The 27,797-nt window shown below is 44.2% G+C and overlaps 1 protein-coding gene across 1 annotated transcript in view; it reads right to left on the bottom strand.

Annotated features, from left to right (window-relative positions):
- Nucleotides 1-3,817: 3,817 nt before the first annotated feature.
- OTOA (otoancorin) overlaps nucleotides 3,818-27,797 on the bottom strand; it is a 62,965-nt gene continuing 38,985 nt past the window's right edge. Inside the window, exons 21-28 of the mRNA XM_079120022.1 lie at nucleotides 26,063-26,192; nucleotides 21,846-22,033; nucleotides 19,328-19,483; nucleotides 10,573-10,715; nucleotides 10,208-10,344; nucleotides 9,576-9,673; nucleotides 6,114-6,309; nucleotides 3,818-3,894 (exon numbers count right to left, since the gene is read on the bottom strand). Of these exons, the coding sequence (XP_078976148.1) occupies nucleotides 3,824-3,894; nucleotides 6,114-6,309; nucleotides 9,576-9,673; nucleotides 10,208-10,344; nucleotides 10,573-10,715; nucleotides 19,328-19,483; nucleotides 21,846-22,033; nucleotides 26,063-26,192 (1,119 nt within the window). The 3' untranslated portion in view covers nucleotides 3,818-3,823. The remainder of the gene's footprint in view (nucleotides 3,895-6,113; nucleotides 6,310-9,575; nucleotides 9,674-10,207; nucleotides 10,345-10,572; nucleotides 10,716-19,327; nucleotides 19,484-21,845; nucleotides 22,034-26,062; nucleotides 26,193-27,797) is intronic.

Raw genomic sequence — 27,797 nt, 5'->3', positions numbered from 1 at the left:
GATATCAGAGATAAACTATAGCATCTTCCTATCAGTGGAATGGGACCAGAACTGAGCAAGGAAGGCCTGTGGATGATACGAGGTATACGTAAGCATTTGCCACAGTAACAATCCCTAAATCTCAGAGGATTTCCATAACACGTATTTATTTCTTGCTTATGAGTCTTCAAGCTGACTGAAGCTCCACTGGGTTTGGCTGAGCTCAGCTTGGTTGTAGGGTTTGAGTCAAGTTCAGGTCTATCCCAAGGTCCCTTCACATGAAAAAGAAATTATTTCTTGGGCTGGGGATATAGCTCAGTTGGTAGAGTGCTTGTCTTGCAAGCACAAGGTCCTGGGTTCAATCCCCAGCACCGCAAAAAAATAATTTAAAAAAAGAAAGAAATTATTTCTCAAGGTGAAGCCACATCATGCAAGCACATTTCAAACTTCTGGGATATTTCATGTCTGCTCATATTCCAATGACCAAAGCCCAAATTTAGCAGGTAGGGAAACAAACTCTACCTACTGAGATGCAGTACAAAGTCCCGTGGCTTGGATGTATAATCCTAATAAAGGCAGTAAGCAGAATTGTTGGGAGCAGTCGCCTAGTCCACCACACATAGGGGTGTGGAGGGTCTCAGAGACTGGAGGAAATTTCACAGGGCCAGGGTTCTCCCAGGAATGTACAGTCCCCACCAATCCCTCCCTCCATTTTCCATCAACATCTATTTAGTCTGCCTCATAAAAGGCCAAAAAAGAAGTGAAGGCAAATAAGGACTTCACTTGCCGATGTCCCCATGGCTCAACTCTGCAGATGTCCCTATGGATCAGATGAGCCCACAGCCTTTTCTAGAATAATCAGTAACTGGGACAGTGAAGGCAGAGAAGTATAAAATGAACTGCCTGGAGGGACGGAAGAATCTCAGGATCACTGGACATCCTAAATGGAGTTGTAGAGAGGGAACTTACTTCAGGACTACTGCAGGACACACGCTTTGCAGATGTCCCAGCTGGACACTGGTAGCCTGGGAACTCTGCAAGGCTTAAGTTTCAGCACACACATCCCATACACATGAGATGGGAGGAAAACAATATAGATGTTTTTAAAGGCCCCAAGAGGCAAGGCTGGAGCCAAGCATGGTGGCCCACACCTTAATCCTAGTGACTCTGGAGGCTAAGACAGGAGGATCAAAAGTTCCAAGCCACGCTGGGCAACCTAGCGAGATGCTGTCTCAAAGGAAAAAATAAAAAGGGCTAGGGATGTAGTTCAATGGTAGAGCACCTCTGGGTTCAATCCCCAATACTGGAAGAGAAAAGAGAAAGACCAAATATTTCACACAAGTTATAACTTTCTTCCACAGCACATTTTTTCAGTAAAGCCAGGTAAACACAGTGCACAGACACACGCAAACACAACCACCTTTTCTTTGGCAGTCCAGCGCATCACCAGCAATGGTGGCTGAAATCCTGGAAACCAGGAATACAGAGAATAACTGAATTTGCTCTTCACTGGGTGGCAGCCTGGGGTTGTAGGAAGCCTTGCTGCCCCATCAAGCCAGGCTCAGCAATCAGAGTGGGCCTAAAGGTGGGGCTTCTACCAAAGGATCTAGCTGGGGCGATATCCAAAACATTTAATAATAGGATGACGCAGGTCCTACCCTATCAGAACTATGGACAACAGCACACTGTAACCTGCCTGCACGTGTCCTCGATCCCTGCACCCAGCTGGAGAAGCTGCGGAAGATGGAGGCTGGGAATCCATCCGGAAGGCTGACATTGAAAGGTGAACAGGACAGCACCTGCCAGTATGACCTGCCACTTTCCTGCATGCAAGGGACTGAGCATCTCAACCTGAGACCCTGGGGGTCCTGCAGGGCATGAGCTAGATTTGTCTTCCTGCCTGAGGCGATCACCAATTATATGTGCTGTGAGGCAAGCTGGCCTCTCGCCAGAGGAGGAGGTGAAGGGATTTACAGAATCTCTCTCTGATCTGACTTATTAGAGAAGTTAAAGGTACCAGTTCAGGAGGCAGCACAGCTCAGAGATAAAGAAGTCAGGATTCAAGTCCCCACTATGTGGGAGGCCCATGCTCAAGAGTTCCTTAACCTGGTCTCCCTCTCCAGGGCTCAGTCCCCTCATCTGGGAAAGGGAAATTGTCACCGCACCTGCCTGATAGGGTCTTAATGGTGACAAAAGGAGCTCACAGTACAGTCAATAGCCCTGCGAGCAGTCAGGCACAGTCACCCCTCTCCGGTGGGAGCCCTGCTATTGTCCCAGATGGGAGGGATGACCAGGAAGTGGATCAGAAACTACTGATCAAGAGAGAACACGAGGCTCTATCAGGGTGAAATCTGAGTCAAAGGAGAGACTTGAGTTGTCCAGAATAATTCAAGGCCACAGAAGCGGGAACACAGACTGAGCAGCACGACCTGCCCAGTGGGACTTTGCACAGTGCATTCTCATTCAGCTCCCTCTCCGAGCACCTGGTCCAGGCCAGCAGAACTGGGGGCTGCTATTGTTTGGAACCAGATAAATGATCTGTGCTTGGGAAGCAACATTTGCTGCCACTTTCCTGCCAGGACGAAAATAAAAGCAAATGGGACCCTCAACGGCATCTGCAGGGTCATCCCATCCACACCATAGTCTTTTTGTTATCTATAATCACCACAGGTGACATCTCTGCAAATCCAACAGTCTCTACAACAACGGTGCTTTGTAAAATTCCACCCACCTCTTATGGAACACCGCAGATTTTCAGAAACTCACACAGGCTTTCCATCTCTAGATGAGATGTCTGCTGTGGTATGCAACTAAGAGAGCCCAGGGTGTCTACCTTACCACCTGAGGGATGCCCTGCCAGGCAGCTTTGATTGCTACCCCAAGAAGGTGTGACCCCTGGAGGTTGGATACTTCACTGCTGGCCCCCTTTCCCAAGCTCCGACTTCCTGAACTCAAGGCCAAGGGCATCCTAGCAATTCCCAGAAGTAACTTCATCCCAGAAGGATAGGACCAGGGGGCTGAGTTTGCTGGGCTGTGACAGAATCACATTAGCAACTGACTTATCCAATTTTTTTTTTTTTAATTTCAAACCATTCTCTGAAGTGCAGAGCAACTCAATACCAGAAAGACACCATCTCCAGAAAAAAAAAAAAAAAAAGAGGAAGAAGAAGAATATTTTGAACATTTAACTGATAACTCCATAGTCACCCATCCAGCTGATTCCCAAGGAAATAGAAGGCATCTGGAAAATGTATTTAAAAATTGATTTAACGTTGAGCCATGTTAAATGTTTTAATTTCCAAGCAATGCAATGCCCACCAAAACATCAATTAGTCCCAGCAATCAGGCAGGAATATTGGCTTCCGTTGAGGGATTCATTTATTTCAGTTCTGCTAAGTATCGGAGAAGGAGAAATCCGATGCAGTCTGTAGCTCCAAGGAAGTGAAATTAAGCCAGAGCAGAAGCCAGATCAGGCACTGGCTAGAGAGTTCCTCTTCCTGCACCACCACCCCATCTCGGGGAGGGAGGGTGGAGACGCGTAGGTTAAGTCTTCATGCTGTAAACAGGATGCCCTCCCCTCACATGGCTCTGTCTCCCAGCCAAAAAACAAAACAGGCTAAGACCGGATGAGAAAGGCACCCTGCTGGGGAGACTGGTTGGCTCAAAATTCACAGGATCATTTTTAGGTTTATTTTTTTTCCATTGTAAATGTCAAAGGCCCAAGGTCTCCTTGTCCTAGTTGAGGTGCTGAGTCCAGGTGAGGGTCTTCTAGAGTCTGAGGCATCCTGTCTCCACAGGCCTTGGCCAGCTACTCGGAACACCAACAGGGAAGTGCTCAGGCCACTCACCACAGAAGGTCAGTCATTAGAGGCAGCAGGGGGGGCCCAAGCCAAAGATCCCAGGCCATGGGCGCTCCTGAAAGCAAGCACAAGGCAGGGTGCTCATGAGGGCAGCCTGCTGGGGCAGAAGCACCGTGCCAGCTCCCTGAGTCTCTTGGGACCTCTTAACTGGGAAGCTCTCTTTGTTCATCTCTTAAATGGGAATAATGGCTCCAAAGAGGAAGAAAAGAGCAAGTCGAATTAAATGGGATTGGGTGGCTCAGCCTATACCAGACCTGCCTTAATCCTAAGAGTCACCTGGGAAGCCTGTTAAAAATGCAAATGCCAGGATGCTCCCCTAGAGACTCTGAGTCAGCAAGTCTGGTAGGAGGCCTAAGAATCTGTACTTTAAACATCACTCCAGATGCAGGGTTAGGACACCAGAGATGGAGCCTCTGGCCACAGGAAGGCTCACCCAGGGGCAGCTCTTCCTTAGACACCCCTGTAGGACCAATGGAGAAGGGTGTCTAGGATCTTGCCCACTGCTGGTTCAAGGGAAAACTGGTACCCAACTCTGCAGGGGATTCGACAATGTCTATCAAAATTACAGATGCGCATACTCTCCTACCCAGTGATCTCACTTTGAAGAGTTTATCCTAGACATATCTGAACTTGCAAATTATACAAGGTTATATGCAAATTATACAATGCAACAATGTAACAGTAAAAAAAGAAGAAAAGCAACAACTGAAATGCCCATCTACAGAGATCTAGTTAGATATTGTTGTGATACAGCCAAAAACCAACAATTGCACAGCTCTTGTGTATGGTAATGGGACTGTCCCCAATTATACTGTTAGATTTAAAAAATGCAGGGTGCAGAACAAGGTTATAATAAGCCTTTGTAAAACTGCAGGAATAATCTATATCTGATCGCTTGTATATGCATAGAATATCTCTGGACAAATACACTAGGGCTGGTAAGACTGGTGGCCTTTGGGGAAGAGAAGGGTGGCTGAGAGACAGGACAGAGGTTTTATTACATAACTTTTCTGCCCTCATATGTTCTAAACATGTACATTATTATGTGTATTATATATTCATACAAAATGCCATAACATTTTAAAATAATTTCATTATTATAATTATGATATATAATTTTAATTATATTTCAATAAAAAGTTTATTAAAAATAATACAGGGGAAGGCACGGCCCCTATCTGTAAGCACAGCTTCTGGACACTTGTGGCCATGGAAAGTGGGAAGCCCCCAATTCCCATCCAGAGAAAGAAGGAGGGGCATGGAGGTGGGGGCTGTTGACATGATGGATGATCAAGTTAGGAAAAGGAAGGAAAGCAGGCGTAGTGAAGAGGTAGTTAAGCCCATCTTTCTCCTGTGAGCATTTGCTCTTCCCTCTACCTGGATATAGTCCACCAGGCCAAGTCCATCTTGTCCCCATCTGATGCCTCGGCTGGGGCATAATGGGTCTCAGGAGGATCCCACGAGCCCTTTCGGCTCCCCCAGACCCATCCAGGTACATGCCCCCGGAGTCTGTGCGTCTCCACCATACTGCCTGGTCACCTGGTTACGGATGCTTCCCTCACCCCACAGCTCAGCGAGGACAACGGATGGTCTCGCCAAGTTGTCTCACCAAAGCGGAGCACTGTGCCTAGCCCAAAGGTGGTGCTCACTAAGGACAGAGGGAACCGCCAAGATGGGGTGGGGGAGGAAAGGAGTGAGAAGGCGGGAGGGGAAAGGTCAGGAGAGCCACATCCCCAGGTCAATGCCACTCCCGAAGGAGGCTCCCAGACCCTACAGGGGTCAGCCTCAGTCACCATCACCTCTCCCCACATATTTCCTTCGCTGATCTTATCAGATCTGAGATCATCCTCTTCATTTACAAAAAAGCCTTGTCTGTCTCGCTCCCTCCACTGCCAGCCCTACGGCAGATCTGGAATCCAGAAGGTGCCCACGCATAGGGCTTGAACTAATAACACGGACAGTGAGGAAGAAGGATGCAAAGGAGCCCCTGAAACCTACTCAGTCCTGAGGAGGTTCTGATTCAATGGATTCCCAAGAGAACCCGAGAACTGGAAGTTTTGCGAGCTTCCCCAGGTGATTTCAAAAGGCTGCTAGAACCGGTCAGGAGGAAGCTTGGGAAGCACTTTAGGTTTATCTCTGAGCGCAGACCCTCAGTGACTGTTAAAGACCCCGCCCTGAATCTTAGGAACCGTCCCCCCGCCCCTCAGGGACTGCAGGGTAGACCACTGGACAGGGAAGGGACTAAGAGTGGGTCCCTGGCGCGGCCCTGCTCACCTGGGGGGGAACCTGCGGAGGACGTCCCGGTGGGGCTGGCGCTGGCGGGCACGTCCTGCCAGGAGTGAGCCTTGGCGCCATCTAGTGCTCGCTGGAGGCTCTGCAGCTGTGACGTGCTGAGCTGCAGGCGCTGGGCGTGGGTCACCGCGGCGGCATTCTCCGGACCCAAGGAAGCGATCTGCTCCGGGGACAGCTCCTGCGGGAGGGATAGGGGGCAAACCTGCGGGGAGGGGGCTTCCCACTTTCCCCAAACCTCGGTCATCTTCCCCGAGGCTGCACAACTCTGTCATGCCCATGTGCCATTTGTGCACCTCTTTAAGATCACACTTTCACTAAGCAAACAATGTATTTTAAAATGGAAATTTCCAAAATGGAAGATCAGAACTGCCACAAGCAAACATTCAATAGAAGGCAAAAGAAAACACCATATTTTGATTTCAGCCAGATTGTGGCCAACAATATCTGAACCCCTAGCCTCTTAAAAAAGAGAGGGTGGTGAAATTAAGTGTTCCAGAGGTATTAAAGACGTCCTATCTCCAAAGTGAGTCTCCTTGAAGTAATCAGTGGGAGTATTAAAGTATTAAAAGTATTAGAGGAGAATTGAAAGGCAGTCATGATTTTCTCACTGTGACAATGGCTGGAAGATACCTTTCCAGCCACTCCAGTCCTCCACCTGAGGAAACACGGACGTAGGAAAGAGATCACAGGCCTGGATGCAAAAGACTGGAATCCGAGCCCCAGCTCTGCCTCCTACTAGCTGTGTGACCTTGGGCAAGTTACATAGCCTCTCTGGGCTTTTAGACTAGCTGTGGAATAACTCAGAGAACTCGTCTTCTGATCCTTTGGCATGACTGCCTGAATACCACATGATGAGTCCTGTTAGAGATCAGATGAGGGAACACATGGTCATCTATTGGTGATGTGGCCACAGACAACAGAAGTAGAAAATTCTACTGGGCACCCTGTGTCTTTAAGAACTCAGAACAAAATGTTTTCTGAAGTCACCCAGCTTTAAATAAGGACTTGGTGACTGGTTCCAGTGGGACTGGAATGAGATGGAGTAGCAGGATTCTGCTTTTGTAAAAGAACCTCTAACATCATCCTGCTTATTTTTAGGGCCCCAAAGGATCAGGAATTCTATGGTCGTGCTCCTTCCTCCCTTCCTCTTCTTAGCCACCCTCTTCTCTCCTGTGCAGGTAGATGCTTCCCTGGACTCCCATTGCTCTGCAGCCCTCTCCAGGACACACCTCAAGCTCCTGAGCGCAGCAGAGGCTCCTTCAAGCCCTGGGTCCTGTGACCCTTCCAGTCATACCCCGGGCACCCTTCACCCCAGGAGAAGAAGCCTCCATACTGACAGCTCCTGGGAGGCAGCAGGGTTCTCCCTGCCTGGAATGCTCCTCTTTCCTCTCCACCTCGCCTGCCTGTCCTCCAAGATTGAGCATCGCCTCCTACCTTCTCAGGAAGCACACACGTGCACACACACACACCCGTGCAGGTGCTCATCGGGCTACGTCTACCATTAACACCGAGTCTGTATCACAAAAATTATCTATTTTTCCAATGCTGCTGACTTGTGACCCATGGGACAGATTGAATCTCTAGGCTTACTGGGTTTTTTTTTTTTTTTTTTTCAAAAATAAATTCAAATCGGCTGCCAACATTTAATTATCAGGAGATTTCACATGCAAATGAAGATTTCTGGCTGCTTCTTAAAAAAAAAAAAAAAGTAAGATCCAGCAATTCTGGGTCCACATGGTCACACTGCATTAATGTGCCTGAGATGGGAAGCAGCCGCCCCATTTAGACGGGGCTCTCCAATTCACACTGGTCCCCACCCTGCCTACTGCCCTCCTTTATGTTACCTTCTTGGCCCCTGAAGGTACTGTTTTATAACCCCTTCCCCAGTGAATCTCCAGATCCCAGGTAGCCTAACCTGGACACTGCAAGTAATAAACAGGAGTTCAAAATAGATAAACACCTGAACAAGGAAGTAGCCACAACTGCACTCCAGTTGAGAGCAGGAGAAAATGCTTGGTGAAATACCAGGACAAATCTGCCCATCCCATGCAGAGCATCCCAGAGGGGAAGCAGGAATTCACTCGGGACTCATGGAATGGTATTTATTTTCCCCAAAATGACTATTGTGCCCATGGTGTGCTGGGAGCTGTCCACAGTGCTGAAGTGGTCCTGGGTCAGATGTGGGTCTTGACATGAACCAGCAATGTGGCACCACAGGACGGTGTCCAGTCTGATTTGTGTGCCTTATCCAGGTGTGCCCACACTACCCAGCAAGCAAGAAGACCAGGGTCCCTCCCTCCTCATCAGAAAAGCCCGTCCCCACTGATCTTGTATGTGGTCAGGAAGAAGGATCACTTGCTGGAGTTCCCGCTGCCCTACTTCATCTGATCCAATCACAACCTCTCAATTTTTTCCATAGCAGTTTATCATCTGTCTTATTATGGTTTTCTTTAAATCAATTAAAAGATCTTTACTTAAACTTATTTTGAAGAATTTCATGCTAAGTGAAATAAACCAATCTCAAGAAACCAAAGGCTGAAATGTTTTCCCTGATAAGTGGATGATGATATACAATGGGGGTGGGGGGTGGGGGTTAGAGAAGAATGGAGGAACTTTAGATTACATAGAGGGAAATGAGAGGGAGGGGTATGAAAAACGGTGGAATGAGACAGACATCATTACCCTATGTATATGTAGATTACACAAATGGTGTGAATCTACATCGTGCACAACCACAGAAATGAAAAGATGTACCCCATTTTTGTACAATGAATCAGAATGCAGTCTGTAAAAATAAAAAATAATTTAAAAAAAAGAGAACTGTTATCTAGCTCCATACTCTCTCACCTGCAAATCTGAGGTCCAAAAAAGTCTGAAAACCGAAAGTTTTTTCCAAAGTTTAAAACAAACTTAATTACTAGTAAAACTTGATATGAGGCTATTTATAGCTTCTGTTTATTCCAATCGGTGTGACTTGTCAACTATTTCCTCACAAAAACATTATGTTTTTAGTATGTTTGCTTACAAGTGCGTCCCCTGATGCTGCTGAGAATATTAGGTATATTTAGTACAAACACATGATAATCTTTCTAAAATCTGAAAGATTTCAAACGCTGAACTACATCTGTGCCCAAGAGTTTTGAAGAAGGCTTTATGAACCTGTCATACCACCATAAATAGAAAATTATTGTCACTTGCTGGGAAGAGAAGGTAGCCATAAAAATAAATATAATTAAAACACAAATTTAAAATTTAAGAAAAACTTTTCAAAAAACACTTAAAATTATCTTGTGACCCTCCATTGTTGGCATTTCAATCTTCTCTGGTCCTATCAGTAGAGGCCTGTTTCCACACCCCAAGAATCCAGGACTCGTCACCTTGTTTCCCTGTGTGATCCAAAATGGGGTCAAGTTCGCATTTCTCCTTGAAGAACTGAGCACCTACTTTGAATATCTCATCAGGAAAGCATTTTATTGCTGATGGCTGGAAATACCGCATCAATTCCTTGTCAAGCGTTTGGAGTTCTGCCTTAGTTAATCCAGCTGGGGAAGAAAAGGAATCACGAGGGTTTAGTTCAAGGCATCAGAACTCCACTGTTTTATTAATGGTGCTGCATAATGCACGAATCTGCACGTCCCAAGCAAGCATTATTCCTTACAAAAGGCCTGGAAAAAATCACATGAGGGAGTCAAGTTCCTTAATCAGCTAGAAAAAATATGTGGGTCAAATTAGCCCTGATTGCCTCCTGTAGTGAAATGTATGCCCAGAAGGAGCTTCAATTTACACACTTTAAGATGGTGAACAAATCTATTTGGAGACCAATTAAATCACGTTCTATACCAGTGTTTTTCTGTATAAAACTGTAGCATGCACAGGAATTGTCAGGAGATCTTGTTTAAAAAGCAGATTTTCAAATATTGCCCTCCGCAACATCAAGCCTCAAAATCTCGGTTCTATTGTAACTGCACTGATGTTTACTCTATATGGCCAAGGATTATTATGTAATTTTGTTTCATTTTATTTTAGTCCCAGATTTAAGTTAGAAAAGAGAAAGGTACGCTCAAGGTGCCTCTTACCTGCAATGGTCCCGAGCTCCTGCAAGACGGAGCTGGTCCATTCGGTGGGATCCCCAAACACTACTTCTGCCTTTCTCTTAAACTCAGCTAAGACATGAGTGCTGCAGATCAGGGTCCCAATTCTGGCCACCACCGCCCTGGTTAAGGAAGAAGGGATATAGCGAGTGTAGGGACCTCTCCAGTCAAAAACATTGTGTAGAAGGTAAATAAACTCAGCACCAAGAGAGGACCCAGATAATCCTACTCCCCATTTTAGTTCTGGAAAGGGTAAAGTATCAGAAAGTAGAGAACATCGGGATGGATGGATGGACAGATGGTCAGGTGGGTGGATCATTTGCAATTTTGCACACCAATATTTGGGTTACCTGAATTCTGAGATCTTTATAAGTGGAATTTCAGTGACGTTCATAGCACACAGGATGGCACCAAGTCCTACTAAATGAAAGCTCTTCAGATCCTGGACACCATAGCCCGAATCCTCCAGGAACCCTTGCAGAATGGATTTAGCCTATTAAAAAAAATAAGAAATAACTACTGGCTTATATTCTTCAGAAGCTCTTATGATCTTCAGATAGTTTGGACATTCAAATTCTTCTGCATCAGGATCCAAATATTTCCAGCATCTGTTTCCACAACTTTTCATCAAACATGATAGTCTCCTATCTCTCTGTCTTTGCTCAAACCAGCCCCTTTCTCAGCTCAGTGGAACATGCCTGTAATCCCAGCAACTCAGGAGGCTGAGGCAGGAGGATCATAAGTCCAAAGGCAACCTCTGCAACTTTCGTGAGACCCTGTCTCAAAATAATATAAAAAAGTTTGAGACTCTGTCTCAAAATAAAAACTAAAATTAAATTAAATTAAAATGTGTCCCAATGGGTTCAATCCCAAGGACCAAAAAAAAAAAAAAAGTCCCTTCATTTAAGATATTTTTCTGCATTCCCTATTGTGAGAATTAAGTCATTCTTTTACCTTTTAGTCCAATTCAAATATCACCTTCCACACAGAGACAAACCCACACATCTACAGTCATCTCATCCTTGACAAAGATGCAAAAAAAAAAAAAAAAACATACACTGGAGAAAAGGCAGTCTTTTGACGGGGTATTGAACTGGGTATTGAATGCAGGGGTGCTTAATCACTGGGCCACATTCCAAGTCCATTTTATTTTTTATTTTGATACAGGGTCTCACTATGTTGCTTAAGACCTCACATAAGTTGCTGAGGCTGGCTTTGAACTTGGAATCCTCGTGCCTTAGCCTCCCAAATCACTGAGATGACAAGCATCCGCCACTGCCCCTGGCAAAAGACAGCCTTTTTAACAATGATTCTGGGAAAACTCTTTATCCATAGGTAGGAGAATGAAATGAGACCCTTATCTTTCACTCTGAACAAAAATCAACTCAGTGGTTCAAAGACCTAGGAGTGAGAACAGAAACTCTCCAACTCTGTTGGGGTCTTAAGCCCCATTGCTCTTCTCGACCAGCGGCAAGGGAAGGGGACACTCCCCAACAAGGTCAGACCGGGATAGGTAAGGCCGACTGACTGCCCGCTCCCAGCCCTCCGTGCAGAGGACAATCAGACGCGTCAGGGAGACCCGTCACAGCAGGAACTCGTTTATTGAGGAAGTCACACAGCTTTTATGTAGGGTGGGGGCTAGGCGGGAACCAATCAGCTTAAAGGTCAGCAAGGCATGGGGTGTTCACGCAGGCAAGAGTCCCATAGGACTATATGGCAAGCACGAGCTGATCACGCTTGCGGAACTATTGTTAACCAATCTCTGACGGTGGTCCAATTCATCGTCATTAACTATTGAAACCGCCTTTGAGGCCTTGATCTTGCTCACTCGCTAGGAAGTAAGGAGTCAGCCTGAGTTAGTTAACGTGTCATAGGTCCCAACACAACTCCTAGAAGAAATCAAAGGGTTAACACTCCAGCATATAGGCACAGGCAACAACTTCCTCAATACCACCTCTAAAGCTCAGGAAATAATGCCAAGAATTAATAAATGGGATGGCATGAAATTAAAAAGCTTCTGCACAGCAAAGGAAAAAATTCAGAATGTGAAGAGAGAACACACAGAATGAGAGAAAACCTTTGCTAGCTATTCTTCTGACAGAGGATTAATATCCAGAATATATAAAGAACTCAAAAAGTGCTACACCAAAAACTCAAAGAACCCAATTAATTCATGGGCAAATGAATGAAACAGAATCGTCTCAAAAGAAGCAATATAAATGGCCAAAAAATACATGGAAAAGTGTTGCATTAAGGAAATGCAAATCAAAACTATAATGAGATTTCATCTCACACCAGTCAGAATGGCAGTCTTCAAGAATACAAATGATAGCCCCATGCAGTGCTGCACACCTGTAATCCCAATGGCTCGGGAGGCTGAGGCAGGAGGATCTCGAGTTCAAAGACAGTCTCAGCAAAAGCGAGGTACTAAGCAACTTAGCGAGACTCTGTCTCTAAATAAAAAAAAAAAAGGAATACAAATAATAATAAATGCTGGGGAGGATGTAAGGACATTTACAATGTTGGTTGGATTATAAATTAGTACAGCCATGATGAAAATAATATAGAGGTTCTGCAAAAGACTAGGCCTGGAACCACTATGTGACCCAGCTATATTATTCCTCAATATTTATCCTAAAGAATTAAAGACACCATGCTATAGTGATCCATGCATTCAAATGTTTATAGCAGCACAATTCACAATAGCCAAACTATGGAAGCAGCCTGGGTGTCCATCAACGGATGAATGGATAAAGAAAATGTGGTACATATACACAATGGAATTTTATTCAGTCATAAAGAAGAATGAAATTATGTCATTTGCAGGAAAATGGATGGAACTAAAGATCATTATGTTAAGCGAAATAAGCCAAACTCAGAAATTCAAGGGTCATATGTTTTCTCTCATAGATGGAAACTAGACAGAAAAAAAGGAAAAGAGATGTGGGGGCAGGTCTCATGGAAATTGAAGGGAGATCAGTAGAGGAAAGAGACTAAGGAGAGGAAGGAGGGGAGGAGGGGATGAGTGCTGGGCAGTGATATTGGCCAAATTATACTGCTATATTTTTGCACATATGAATATGTAACAGCAAATCCCATCATTGTGTATGACTATAATGCACCAATACATTATTAATTGTGCATTATGTACAACTATAATGCACCAATAAAAAATGTGGAAAAAAAAAACAAATATTGCCTTCTTCATGGAATTTTTCCTGACCAGGCAGAATGAATTTTTCTTCCTCTGTTTTCTACAGAAGTATATTTCCCCCTTGCTCTTCAATTCCAGGGACTAGTACATAAAATATGCTGGCATTTAAAATTGCATCTCCAATGTACTTTGATGTAAGGAGGCTGATGTGTAGAGTCCCTGAAATTCCAGCACAATTGCTATTCATTGTTCGTGACTGCCCCTGGAAAACCACCCCATACATACACTCTTACTCCATATGGTTCAGACAAAGTTAACAGCCTCCTGTGTTCCATATAACCTATTTCTAGTCACCTATTTCTAGTCTTAACCTGGCTGCAGTGATTGGTTCTAGATTATGCCCATGACACAGCCAGAGCTAAACAAGACCTTGGGCAGAGCAGTTGGGAGAAAAGTGCTTTCTTAACACTGGACTTTAACTTGAAAGGATAACACAGGGATCCTTGGAAAGATATGCACATGGATCTGCTAGAAACTTCGCATGGAAAGCCTGCCTCTGAGTGAAAGCAATACAAAGGAAAGCAGAGCCCCCCATAATGGAGAGGGTTAGATTCCCAACAATAGCATTGAAGCTCCTGGGTCCAGCTAACCCTGAACTCTAAAGTTAAACTTTTCTATTATGGGAATCAGTAAATTGTTTCTCTTGATCAAACTAGTTTGTATCACATTTGCTGCCACTTGTAAGTAAATTTAATCCACCTGTGTTGGGCCTGAGGCAGGATGGAAACAAATCCCTGCAAGATGAGCTATGTAATGGATTCTGGACCATCTGATGCTGATGGGAGTGGGCAAAACAGACTGCAAGAGATGACAAGGCAAAGAGGAGGAGGTGACATCCAAAGACAAACATGTCCTTGATGGAAGCGATGGCCACAAGGACACAGTTGACATTCCATGTTCCCTCAATGTTTGTCACTCCTCCCCACAATACAGATCATCTCCGTGATGAGAGGAGCTCATAGGAACAGTATAATTTGACCAATGTCACTCCCAAAGTCCACATGGCTGCTGTTGCTTTCCACCCCTCAGGTCTATTTAAGGGTCACCTGAATGGAGAAGACCACATGCTGGACTCCCATCTCCAACTGCACACATACTATTCTTAGGAGCACCTTGTCCATTTTCTGTATCACTTATGATAATTTTTAAAACTTTTCACCCTGATCACTCATTTTGTCTATAACACCAGCATATTCCCCAAAGATAAGGTTACCCTATCCAACAAGTTCATTATTGTATCCCAAGCACTCTAGCACAATGCCTGGAAATAGGAGAAATCAATAAGTCGTGTTTGAGTAAATGAATGAATGAGTGAATGAATGAACATCTGAGTGACTGAGTAACCTACTGAAGTCATGGGCAATATCTGCTCCTTTGAAGCAGTATCATTTTTCTGCCTTCACTTGATGGACTGGTTTCAGAGAGATTTCTGATGTTTGTGCAATTCAGACTGGTCAGGGTCTTCATTAAGTTGTCCTCAATGATTACAAAGCTCATGCTACTTTAGGGGTGTTTCACGGAAGACATGCTTAGACTTTAAATGTCTGATGAATGGAAATGTGCATCCAAAATACCAGTAACCAACATTTTTTAACGCTTACTGTGTGCACTATTTTACATACACCATCTCATCTACTCCTCACCACAACCCTCTTAGCTAAGTATTAATATTATTCTTCCTTCACAGATGAGCAACTGAGGCACAGAGAGGTTATGTAAGTCAACATCACACTGCTAGAAAATAATGGCTTTAGGATTAAAACCCAGTCGGTCAGACTCCAGAGCCTGTCCCCAGTCAGTAAAGATATTTGAACATGGGAAAAGATGAATATTCACGTTAGCTTTCCAATTTTTCTTATTAAGTCTTCACAATCAGGTTTCACTAGTTGACTCATAGCAATTTGGACTCGGCAAGTATCAGGCATGCTCATTTAAAAGGAAAGTGCAAAAGTACAATTCAAATAAAATTACTTTGAAGATGTGGTATTAAATTGTCCTTGCCACTGGAACCCAGAAATGCAAACTCAGCCTGCAAGGTGATAAGTCAAAATACATTCCCCTGAATGACTGGACCGGTGTGTACATAATGATTCCAGGACAATTAATACCTACACTTTTAGGCAATATTAACCGCTGAAAAATGAGTAGCTGTAAGATTTCAATCTCTCTGTTCATCCCTCTGGCTTCTATAATAGTTTTTCCCCCTTATATTGGTTTTTAAGCTGACTATCTGTTAATGTAGTTCCTCCAGGTCTGACTATTAATCTAGAAACATACATTTAAGGGTTTGATTGGGAGCTAAAGTTGAGGAACTGACTGCAAATGATATATGCAAATGTTAGATTTTCATATCCTCTTCAAACATATTGATAAATCTCACTGCCATCCATGGGAATTAAAATTGGTGCAAAGGGAAAGAGATACTCCAGTTTCTAAGTTGGATATATTTTTCTGTTTCTCCCAGACTGCAAATAGAAATGATTTTAATATCAGCTATGTGATGTGGCACTTCTCGAACGAGTCAAAACCAGTTTTAGAGCCACAGAATCATAAGATTATAGAATGCTGGAGTGAAAGGAACTTTGGATTGCTGGGTTTAACCCTCTCATCCTGCAAACAAAGAAACTAATGCAGGGGAGGGAGCATGATGACGACGGTGGCAATGAGGACAGCAACACCAAAGAAAACAGTCAAGTACCTCGACCTCCACGCTCCAGACACTGTTGAAAATGTTTTAATTTATTATCTCATTGAAGCCTCATGGCCAGGTCCTCCGGGTTCCCCAGACCCAGGGGGATGCCATTCACACTGTGATCTGTTTGAATGGTGCCACTTGGTTATGGGATGTGACAACTGCCATTGTGCCGTGCTCCTGAGGGGCGTTGGTTTTTGCCTGCCTGGCGTCCATTATCTCTTTGTTCAATAACACCACTCCAATTTTCCTTTCAAAAACTATTCCGCACTAGTTTCCTATTATTACTAAACAAATTACCACCAACTTAGTGACTTAAAATGACACAAATTTATTCATTTACAGTTTGGGGGGTCTTAAGTCCTACTATGAATCAGCAGAATATGCTCCCCTGAGGGCCCTAAGGAGAGAAATCATTTCCTTGTCTTTTCTCGCTCCTAGGGGCCACCTCCCTTCCTTGATTTACGGTTCCTCCTCCATCTTCAAAAACAACAGCCAACGCCCTCACATCTCTGTTTCCTTCTGCTTCCTTCCCCAGGTCACCTTCTATAGCTATGGCGCTTCTGTCTCCCGCCCCTCTTACAAGGCCCCCTCTGATCACACTGGGACCACCAGGATCATCTATCTCAAGATCCTTAAATGAATCACATCTGCAAAGACACTTTTGCTCCATAAGACAACATACCAGCTCCAGGGATTCAGTGTGGACATCTTTTGGGGGGACCAGGGGGTCCTTAACCTCCACATGTCCCTTCCCACTCTCAGCTCACGTGGGCATGGGGAGAGGAATTCCACTCCCTGATGCAGGCCTGGCCAATCCACACACCCCACCCGTGTCCAGAGTGATTCTTCACATGACTCAAGTTAATGGTGGGACTTTTTCACAAATGAATGAAAACGAGACACATTTTTAGGAGGCTGTTAACAGAGGAGTGTCTAAGCCTTGTGCTGAACAGCCTGCTAAGGGAGGCCTGCCTGAGAATGAGGACAACACAGAGGAGCTAGGACTTCCCTTCCCAGCAGTCCCATGGGTCAGACACCCTATGTGTCTCTCCCACCTGAAACAATTAGGATTCTGCCAAGGATGTCTTCTTCAGCCCATGAAGGATTAATGACCACAGGAATTCTCCTCTCACTAAAAATGACTAGAAAACCGAACAAAATATATAAAACAACTGTATTCCAATATTGGACAACAGGGAGCACAGGATGGTAATCTTGAAAGAAGGAAAACAAATAAAGCAAGCCCTGAAATTGCCCTGGCTCGCTGCCCAAAGGCACTTTCCAGGTCACAGAGCAAGAGGAGGAAGCCAAACAAGCCCAGAGGTCCAAGCACACTGACACAGAGATCCAAGGTCAAAATGGCACAAAAAAACAAACACAGCAAATTACTCTTCCTCACCAATTCACTTCAACACTTCACAAGCAGCAATCCACTCCACTGACCCCTCTAAGAAGAGAATGCTTCAGCATTCATTTATTCAGTAAATATTTATTATGTAATAAAACATGCATGTCTAACCATATATTTTTTAAAGAAAAGCGTGTGCTAGTCATCTTTTATAGATACAATTTCTGTGCTCAGGCTCAATTCTAAGCCAGTATAAATATCACAGGTAGCCCCAGAGGAAACAAAATCAAACTCTTAGAATGTTTTCTGCCCATAGAAACACATATAAGCAGCCTCAGAGAACTGCCAATCTGCATTGTTCTATAAATAATTATACAGGAGAGAGAGGGGGGTCCAAGTTCAGAGAAGCAAGGGTTCCTGGTCTTTGTGGGGCAAAGTACTAGAGATGTGGAAAGTACACAGAGTTCTAGAAATCTGCGAAGATATCTGTTTGAGGACTGAGTTGATATTTGCACATGTAAGGAATGAAATTCCACAGAGGCAAGAAAAGAGTCACCAGAAGGCAGCAGGAGGAGCAATGGCTAAGGTACACATGGAGTTGGAGAGAGTTCGCATCTCCACCAGCCAGGGTGGGGAGATGTTAAAAAACACGACAGACCAGACAGTCCACGGAAGAATCATGGGGGAACATTAACCACAGAATAAAAGCCATTCTGCATTTGCCATGACGAAGCTCAGAAGGAAACAAAAGGATCACACTGACTGGAAAATAACTTAAACATAAACCAGAATAAAGCCCAATAATCTTTAAAGGAATACAACTGAATCAAACACTCGACAACATAAAATTCATAATTCAACCAGTCAAAACTGACAGGCTTGCAGGTCAAAGAAATGCAAATCAAAACTTTACTGAGGTTCCCTCTAACTCCAGTTAGCAAGGCAATCATCGAGAATACAAATAAAAATAAATGCTAGAGAGGATACAGAGAACTACAAGCTCTTATATACCTTTGACAGAAATTAGTAAATTAGTATAACCAATATGGAAATCAGTGTGGTGTTTCCTCAAAAAGTTAAAAATAAAACTACCTTATGATCCAGCTATACCATTCCTTGGTATCTATCCAAAAGAATTAAAGTCAGGTACTTCAGAGATACCATGCATACCTATTTTGTCACAGCACAGTTCACCATAGCCGAGTTACAGAATCAGCCTAGGAGTCCATCAGCAGATGAATGGATAAAGGAATACAAAATGGAATTATATACAAAATGGAATTTTATTCAGCCTTAAAGAAAAACAAAATTGTGTCATGTGCTGGAAAATGAATGGAACCAGAAACCATAATTTTGAGCAAAATGTCCAACTCAAAGAGAAAAGCATCGCATGTTTTCTCATATGTGAAAAGGGAAAAAACAGAGACAAAATAGGGCAGTGAAAGCAGAAGAAAGACCATTAGCATAGAGGAAGGCAGCCAGCGGGAGGAAGAAAGGGGTGGGGGACGCACCGGCATATGAAATTGATCAAATTAAACTTTTATGTGTACATGAGTATACCACAGTGAAACCCATCAGTCTGCATAAATCATAAGGACCAACAAAAATGAAAAAAATAATAATAATAAATGACTTGGCTTGCAAATAAGCAAGGAAATACCACCCATAAGTAGGAGAACAACTGATTCCCAGAAACAGGCTCAGAAATAACCGTGATGGTTAGAATTAGCAGTCAGGGTATGAAAGCAGCTACTATAAACTCTGTAAATAAGTTCAAAGATCTAAGGGAAAACAAGCAGAATTAAGAGAGAACTATAATATTTAAAAGACCCAGTGGCCTCCAGCTACCTGTTCTGTGGTCCATTCTGTCTGCTGGCTCAGGGAAGCCACAGTGTCTATGGAGCTGAGGTCCAGCTGCTCCAACTCGCTCACATTAAGAGCCAGAGCGATGCGCCCCAGGGAGACGACATGGTGCTCTCTCCAGGAGGAAGGCATGTCCCAAACCTTTGAACGGAAGGGGAAAACAATTCAAGCAACAGTGGTGACAGCATTTGCTAAGGTCTAATTGCTATGTCCCTGCAAACTCCTGTGTTGAAACCTGATCCCCAAAGCAACCATATCAGAAGGGGGTCCCGTGGGAGGTGACCAGCTCATGAGCGTCCCACCCTCACAAATGGGATTCGTGCCTCTATAAAAGATCCCTCGAGAGCTCTCCAGGCCTTTCCACTCGTGAGGCTGCTGACAGGAAAGGCCATCCACGAGGAACAAGCCCTTGCCAGGCTCTGAATGTTCTAGAGCCTTGATCTTGGTCTTCCCAGTTCCCAGAACTGTGAAAAACAGATTTCTGTTCTTGGTAAGTTATCCTGTATATTTTCTTTCAGCAGCCTGAACAGAGTATTTTACATAGACACAGGATCCCTTTAATATATAAATCTCTTATAAATCAATAACCAAAAATGACCTCATTTTGTTTTTATTAAAATAAGACAAAGGCAGTAACAGGAGATTCACAAAAGAGGTAAACATATGGGAAGAAGTTTATTCTCTGTCATGGATGAAGAAATGCTCATTTCAGACAAAGAAGGCTACATTGGCTCATAGCCTTTTTGACAAGGAGTATAAAGAATGGTGATCTCTGATGTGGAGACTTGTAAAAGATGCCCTCATCTGTTGTTACTGAGAATATGAATTGGTACATAATTTCAAGAGGGTCATTTGGCTACATGGATCATAAGCTTTTTAGGTATTTACACTTTCACCAAGAAACTCCTCCTTTGGGAAGTTAGCCTAAAAAAATTATGAGATAAGTACCCAAAGACATTACAAGGAAGCACCTTGAGGCATTAAAAAAAATATAATCTAAAAGCCTAACAATTAGCTAAATAAAAAGGCCAGTCTTAAAATGAAATATTATATAGCTATGTAAAATGCTGACATAGAGTTATAGTTCTGATATGAAAAATAAGCACCCTGTAACTGTCAAACATTAAATAAGACAAGTTATTGAATTAAGTGTGTGATATGATTTTTGTAACATCTATATGTGAATAAGGTTAGTTTTCTACATCTGCATGTTTTGCAATCTGCATGTTTTGCAATCTGCAGATTCAACAAACCACAAATCAAAAATATTCTAAGGAGCAGAACACAGTGGTGCACACCTGTAATCCTAGTGATGAGAGGCTGAGGCAGGAGGATTGAAAGCTCAAGGCCAGCCTCAGTAACTCAGTGAGACCCTCAGCAACTGAGCAAGACCCTGTCTTTTAAAAAAAAAAATGTTTTTAAAGACTTAGGGTGTAGTATTTCAGGGGTAAAGCACCCCTGGGTTCAAAGACCAGTACCAAAAAAAAAAAAAAAAAAAAAAAAATTTCAAAAAAAGTGTATCTTGGTTGGGGATGTATGTAGTTCAGTGGTAGAGCACTTGCCTAACTTGTATGAGGCCCTGGGTTCTATCCCCAGCAGTGAAAAAAAAAAAAAAAAAAAAAAAAAAAAAAACGAATCTATGTTGAAGAGACTTTTTTTCTTGTCATTATTCCCTAAACAATATAGTAAAACAACTATTTATGTTGTATTGGGTATTGTAGGTTATACAAAAACTGTGCTACTGTATATAAGGAACTTGAGCATCCATGGATTTTAGTACATGTGCAGATCCTGGAACCAATACCCTGTGGGGATTAAGGAAACACATATATGAAATCTACAACTCTATTTCATATGCATGCACAAGTCTAGGAAGCTTCAGGTGAATATACCCAAATATCACCCTTGTGTATCCCAGGGTAAAGGATTATAACTGATTATCTTTTTTATTATTTTCTGGCTTTTCTACAATAAACTTGGATTTCTTGTATAAAAATCAGGACTGTAAATAGAATTTTAAGTAATGTGATTTTTTTAACCCCACGAGAGTAACTAGATATTCATAACTATCCCAACAGCTAACATGAGCCACTCAAAGGGAACTTTTTAAAGATAGCAAACTACTTCCTGCTCTCTCTTTTACTCCTTTCTGCTATTCTCAGATGAATTTGCAACAGATGCTAATAAAACCTGCTGCAGGCAGCAGTTGGGGTTCTCCCAGTGGAGGAGGAATAGGCAGAATTCCTGGAAAGAGTTTTGGTCAGGACACACACAGAACACACTCAGTCCATTCTCTGCCACTGCCCTAAGAGGGAGGAACTAGAAGTTTCCCCTTGTCTCAGATGAGGAGATCACGACTACCTCACTGAGCAGAGGCAGTGAAATTCCAACAAGATCATGCCAGTGCAGATTCCCCAAGGAGGTGTCCAAGCATAGAAATGCATGGCTGGGATTTGGGGGGTCTGTCCTTCCACTTGAGCTTCCTCCCTGAGGGGCGGTTTACCTGAATCGCCTTCTCCTTCAGGGTCAACAGCTGAGGCTGGCTGAAACCCCTGACAGCCCCCAGCAGCTCCACACTCCTGATGAAAGTGTCTCCTTCCATGCAGAGGAGGTCCTCAGGGGCCCAGCAGGCATTGGCCTCAGCCAACTTAAAGATGTCCTCAGAGGAGGGAGCTGTGATTCCATGGCAACCTGAAGAATGGGGAGATGCAGGGAAGAATGGGGGAAAGAGGATTTTAGGAAATGACAGTCAGTTTCCCCACTGAATAAGAGTCTTCACCCATTAGATTCATTCACAAGAGGCAGGATAGTGGAGAGGCTGGGCTGGGACCCAGCGCCCAGCTGAAATCCCACTTCTGCCATTTCTTGCTAACTCCCTGGTGGACAAATCTTGGAAATGCCAGCATTTTGTATAGCCACATGGACAAAGGAGCAGCTTTACAACATCACAACTGGACTGCAATCCCCTGGAGAGCAACAGGAGCTGGTAAACAGTCCTGACTTCAGGTTCAAATCCAAAGCTATTCAACCCCTTGTGCTTCCATTTCCTTGTCTACAATATGGGGATAAAATCACTTTGTAAAATGGTTAAGAAAACTGAAAGCACTTAGAAGCATACAGAAGGTGTTTAATAAATGTTAGACAACATTATCATTTATGTCACCTACCTGACCCCCTATATATTTGAGTTTGCAATCCAGCATTAAGGGTTTCATGGTAATGAAAAAGGAGACTTTCCATTCAAATGAGAGGGTGATTTTCTATCCATAAAAATCATCGTTGGAGCTGTGGCCTTCTGATCCCAGGAAGGAAGAGAAAGGGACCCACTGCATTTTCCTTGGCAACAAAGAAACCCATCCATTTCAGTCTTTGAACAGATGAGATTTACCTGGACAACTAATTACCTACCAATGCATAAATGAGATATTGTCCTTCCTGGCTCCAGTACATCCAGCCTGGGAGGAAACGCAAGGCTCTCTAAAAGCAAGGCTGGATCTTTTTGTTTTAGCAGCTGACCACTACTCATGCTGACTACTCACCAGCAGTACCAGATACCAGAGTATTTCCCAAGCCCTATAGTCACTCCCTTCTTCTTGCATCTTTCATGTAAACTCACTGGACTCTAAACAAGAAGCTAAACTAGACCAGATCAAGGGTGTCACTTGTGATTCTCAACATCTTTACCTCACATCACACTTGGAGGGGATTACAGACCCATCCCTCCTCACTCCCCAGAATCAGTGATAGCATAGAATTAGAGAGAAACAGAAACGTTGAATGGTACTTGGTCTTATCACAGCTGTATGTCTAGCTGTGTGCTAGACTAGAACCTAGCACACAGATTTTCAGCAAATATTTGGAGAATGAACACACCCATGAATCAACTCAAATTAAGCCAAGTAGTAATCCTGCCAATTTATTAATCACTAAAATCACAGCATCAATTAATACCAAGAGCCAACTAAGAAAACTCTGTCTATGCACTGGTAGCTGCTTCCTTTCCGAGTGTGGAAAGTCTTGCTTCCCATGGATCATAGTAAGAGTCACATGATGTATGACCCCAGGATTGCTGGCTTTGAGGGCAGCAGAAGTTTGCAGTCAACATCACTAGCTTGGGGCACAAGTTCAAGAATTGCCTCTTACTAACTCTGTGACTTTGGCCAACTTCTTTGTCTCTGAACCCCAGTTTCCCTCCTCAAGAAAATGGGAGACTCACAATGCACACCCCACGGAACAGAAGTGAGAACGAGACAGCACCTGCAGGGAGAAGACCACACATAACGGACACAAGCCAGACTGGGGCCCTTCTTCACTTGATGCCCCGTGACTCCTCCACCTGGAGCAAAAGCCAAAGTCCTCAGGGTTTCCTCCATAGGCCCTATGACTGGCTTGTTCCTCCAATGACACGGGCTTCTCAGTTCCCATCCCTCCAGTGCATCCCCTCTGTGTGGAAAACTCAAAGAAAACAGGAGACAGTAAAACACCATCTCCTGAGTGCCCCTTTCTAGTCTCCAAAACCTAGCCAAGCTAAGGGAACACTGAGAGCAAACCTGGGCAGGAACGTCCTGAAGGACACTGTCTCTCAGATGCACACTGGGAACCAGGGCAAGTCAGCGTTATCTGGAGGAAGCCGCTCTCTTGCTCCTTGGGATGCTGGTCAGGCAAACAGTCTAAGCAAGCTAATGCTGGTGATGTCCCTGCTCCTGCAGCCTGACATATAAAACCTCTCTTGGTAGTGACTAGTGGGGAACTGAGGGTGCTGAGGAAAGGATATGTGTCACCCGTCCAGCCAGCTCCTAGGACACAAAATTCCAAGAGGAGGCACCTCTTGGCAAACAGTGAGGTGAGGGAAGGTGTCTGTTCCGCCTGTGGCCACTGGACCGTTCCCACAAGCTATGCCTCCTACAGCCCTCTGGGTGTTTCCTTTGGTCTCTCAGCAACCTGGCCCACAGCCCTGGTACAACTGGGCTGTGGACATGACAATCCATGTGGTCCACTCCCATGCCTCTCGGGTCTTCACTCAAACATCAGCTTCTCAGCAACCTTCCTCAATAGTTCTGCTTCCACATTATGATCTCCCACTGACATAGGTCCCCAGACACCAAGCCATGCAGCCAGCCACTGGGCCCTGTCGAGAAGCAGCAAGGGAGTGGTATTTCCCAAGCCCTATAGTCACTCCCTTCAGCAAGCCAGTGGCTGCTGGGGTGGACTGAAGTGCAGACAGCAAGCACAGGCTGCCGTGAGGAGCCTGCATAGTGGCGTGGGTCTCAGGGCCAGTGGTCCAGCACGGAGGGGAGCCAGGGTAAGCTGCTCTGTCACCCTGCAGCCACCCCGCCTCACAGTGGGGAGGCCCACTGCAGAAGCACATTCCAGTGCTGCCTCTCCAGACACCCCACTGCACACGCGCAATTCCAGGACTTCAACTTCCTGCTTCCTGAAGTGGGGACACAGTGGAAGTAAAGCAAATCTGAACGAGATTCAGGCTGACCAACAGCATCAATGACTTTTCCAGACCCTACTTAGCATGAGTTTGGACCAACAGCATTAGTACTTTTCTAAACCATAACTGGCCTAAGTTTGGACCAATAGCAGGGACCCAAGTGCTACATAAACCCCTAGACTAGCATACTTGGTCCAGAACACCTCTGTTGGGTCCCCTCTTGCACCACAAGAGGTGTTCCTGCTTCTGTTCCTCAACAAATCCCACTCTTGCCCTCACTCCTCCTGGTCTGCGGATTTCATTTTTTGAGTTATGAGACAAGAACCCAAGAAGAAGACGAAATCGCCAGTGAGCTGCTGGGTCTACTTGCCACCCTGGAGGACGTGGCCCATCCCTAAGGGCCCCAGCACTCCCCTGCTGCAGGGGCCTGGCTTGTGCAGACGCCACCCACCCACAGAGCGGGGAGTCGAATTTCATCTTAAAACTCCAATTTCCCCACCTGACACCCCCAGGCCGCCTCCCTGTTTTCCCTTCCTTCTTGGTACTTATCACCATACAACAGCCTTTATGTTTTACTTCTGTATGGAATTCGTTGTCGGGCTATGTCCCATGTGGAAATAAGCTTTGTGAAAACTGGGAATTTTTCTCTTAATCACATAATCAGCTCTCAATAAATATCTGTTAGGTGAATGAGAGCAAGTAAGGACTGACTGTGAGCTTTTAGTATTACAATTATTACTGGGTCTGATTGACTTTGTCTCTTCATGCCCAGGCACAAGTCTGCACTTAGTAGGTGCACAGTAAGGATAATAAAAATGCCTAATACATTTCCTATAAGCCAGATTTAAACCTGTTAATCTTCACAATAATCCAATGAGGTACAGGGCTTTCTTTATCCTCACTTTAAGAGAAGTTGAAAACTGAGGCACAGAGAGGTTAAAGGGCTTACAAAGCCAAAGTCACACAGCCAATAAGTAACAGACTCAGAATTCAGATCTAGCCAAACTGCCCCCATCACTGCACTATTTAGCTGCTAAACCATGTTGGTCTTTTAAGCCAATCCTATTGAAATATGTCCTACACACAGCTACCCGTTAAACCTACTAGCCTGAGTAAGGAGTGTGGAACATGATTTCAAATCACTTTACAAAGGTGGTTCTCTGGCCTGTGGATTTTTGCCATTCTAGTACTTTGTAAGTATTTCATCCAGTCTCCTGGACAAGGAGATGTCTTAATGTCAGGGACACTGGCACAGGATCAGATACTCCGGAAGCACTCACCAGGGCTGGGGTCAAAACTGGGGCTCTCCTCACTGCTGTTCCGAACAGATTCAAAGACAGCCCAGAGGAATTCTTTAGGGAGCAGGGTTCCAGCCATCTTGAAGGCTGTTTGTTGAAGGATATCAGGAAACTGTGTGTGTTAAAAAGAAAAAATAATAAAAGCACATTAGACGTATGTAAATCAGAGTTCAAACTGTAACCCTGCTTTAATGCCCTGGTTTTCTTTTTCTTTATGGCAGCTTTTCATATCAATTTAATCCCTAGCCCAAATAACATGGTCCATTTAAAGAATACTACAAAATGATACCCAACCTCCCTATGAATCAACAAATGCTAAACATAAGTATACATCACTTTTCACCCATCAGACTGCCAAAAACAAAATAAAATGATAATACTTAGTGCTGGCCAAGATGTAGGAGAAGTGCAGGCTGGTTTTTCTGTGGAACTGTTAAAGGGCACCTCGTTACCAGGGCAATCTGATAATATCTACAAAAAATGTGGGTGGGGGCTCCCCCTCTTTTTCAGTTGGATATTATTTTTTAACTTTATGTTTATTATAAAAAGGAGGTGGAGAACGGTTACTTGTGGGTTCTGGGTGGAGACTGGCAGTGAGAGAACTTGGTCACCACAAAGAAAGTCTCATTTCCCATCTGGAACTATGTCGTACTTTGTCAAGGCTTGGGAGCCCTGTCTATGAGCCCAGAGATTCATCAGGCTCTTATACCATCATACACCACCATGTCCCAGCGCTCCCAAAGACAAAGGATCTCAGTTTGTATAGTCCCTCTTTCTATCTGAACCATCGGAATTAGATTCATAGTTGGTGAAGTAAGCTGCAGGTAAGAATCACCTGGGAGTCCTACAGATATCTGGGCCCCACCTCCAGAGATTCAGTTGGTATGGGGTGGGGACCATGAATCAGTTCTTTTTTAGAGTGTCCTCCGGTGATTCTAATGTGCATCTGCTGTAAGAGACAGTCAAGCACCACATAATGACCTTTCAGCCAATGATAGACCACATATTCGACTGTCGTCCCATAGGATTATAATGGAGCTGAAAATTCTCTGGTGTCTAATAATGTCGCAGTCACCCTATTACATCACACAGGTTTATGGTAATGCTGGTGTCAACAAACCCACTGTGCTGCCAGTCATACAAAAGCACAGCCAAGTGCCACTTAACATTTTTAGTCAGTGCAGGCCACGTATATGGTGGCAGACTCAGGATTGCATCACCTAGTGACTTTGGTTTGTGTAAGTACATTCTGTGAGGTTTGCACAGTGGTGAAATCACCCAATGATGCATTTCATCCAACTTATCCCCATCATTAAGCAATGGATGACTGTGGTTAACTGCTAAAGACGCCAAGTGCATAACCAGCAGGCTGGTATTTTCCATTTTGTAGTTTTAAAAGGGAGCCTGTGTGTGGGGGTGGTAGGATTTTTCTGAAAGGATGCATAAGAATCTGCAAACAGCAGTTGCCTCTGAGGAGGAAGACTGGGGTGGGAGGAAGACTTGCTTTTCATCCTATTGCCTCTGGAACAGTTGGGATTTTTAACCAGGAGCCTACTACTTGTTTTATTAAACATATCCAGCATCAAAAAAAAAAAACATACAGAATAATACAACAAAACACCCATGTACCCCATGTACTTGCAATTCAACTTAAGACATCACAGATATAATTGATGGGTCCCTCCCTAGCCTTCAGCCTCTCTCCTTCTCCAGAAGT

This window comes from Sciurus vulgaris (genome assembly GCF_902686455.1).
Source record: "Sciurus vulgaris genome assembly, chromosome: 18".
Classification (NCBI taxonomy): Eukaryota; Metazoa; Chordata; class Mammalia; order Rodentia; family Sciuridae; genus Sciurus; species Sciurus vulgaris.
The sequence above is the reverse complement of the archived record's forward strand: the minus strand, read 5'-3'. Positions and strand labels throughout refer to the sequence as shown.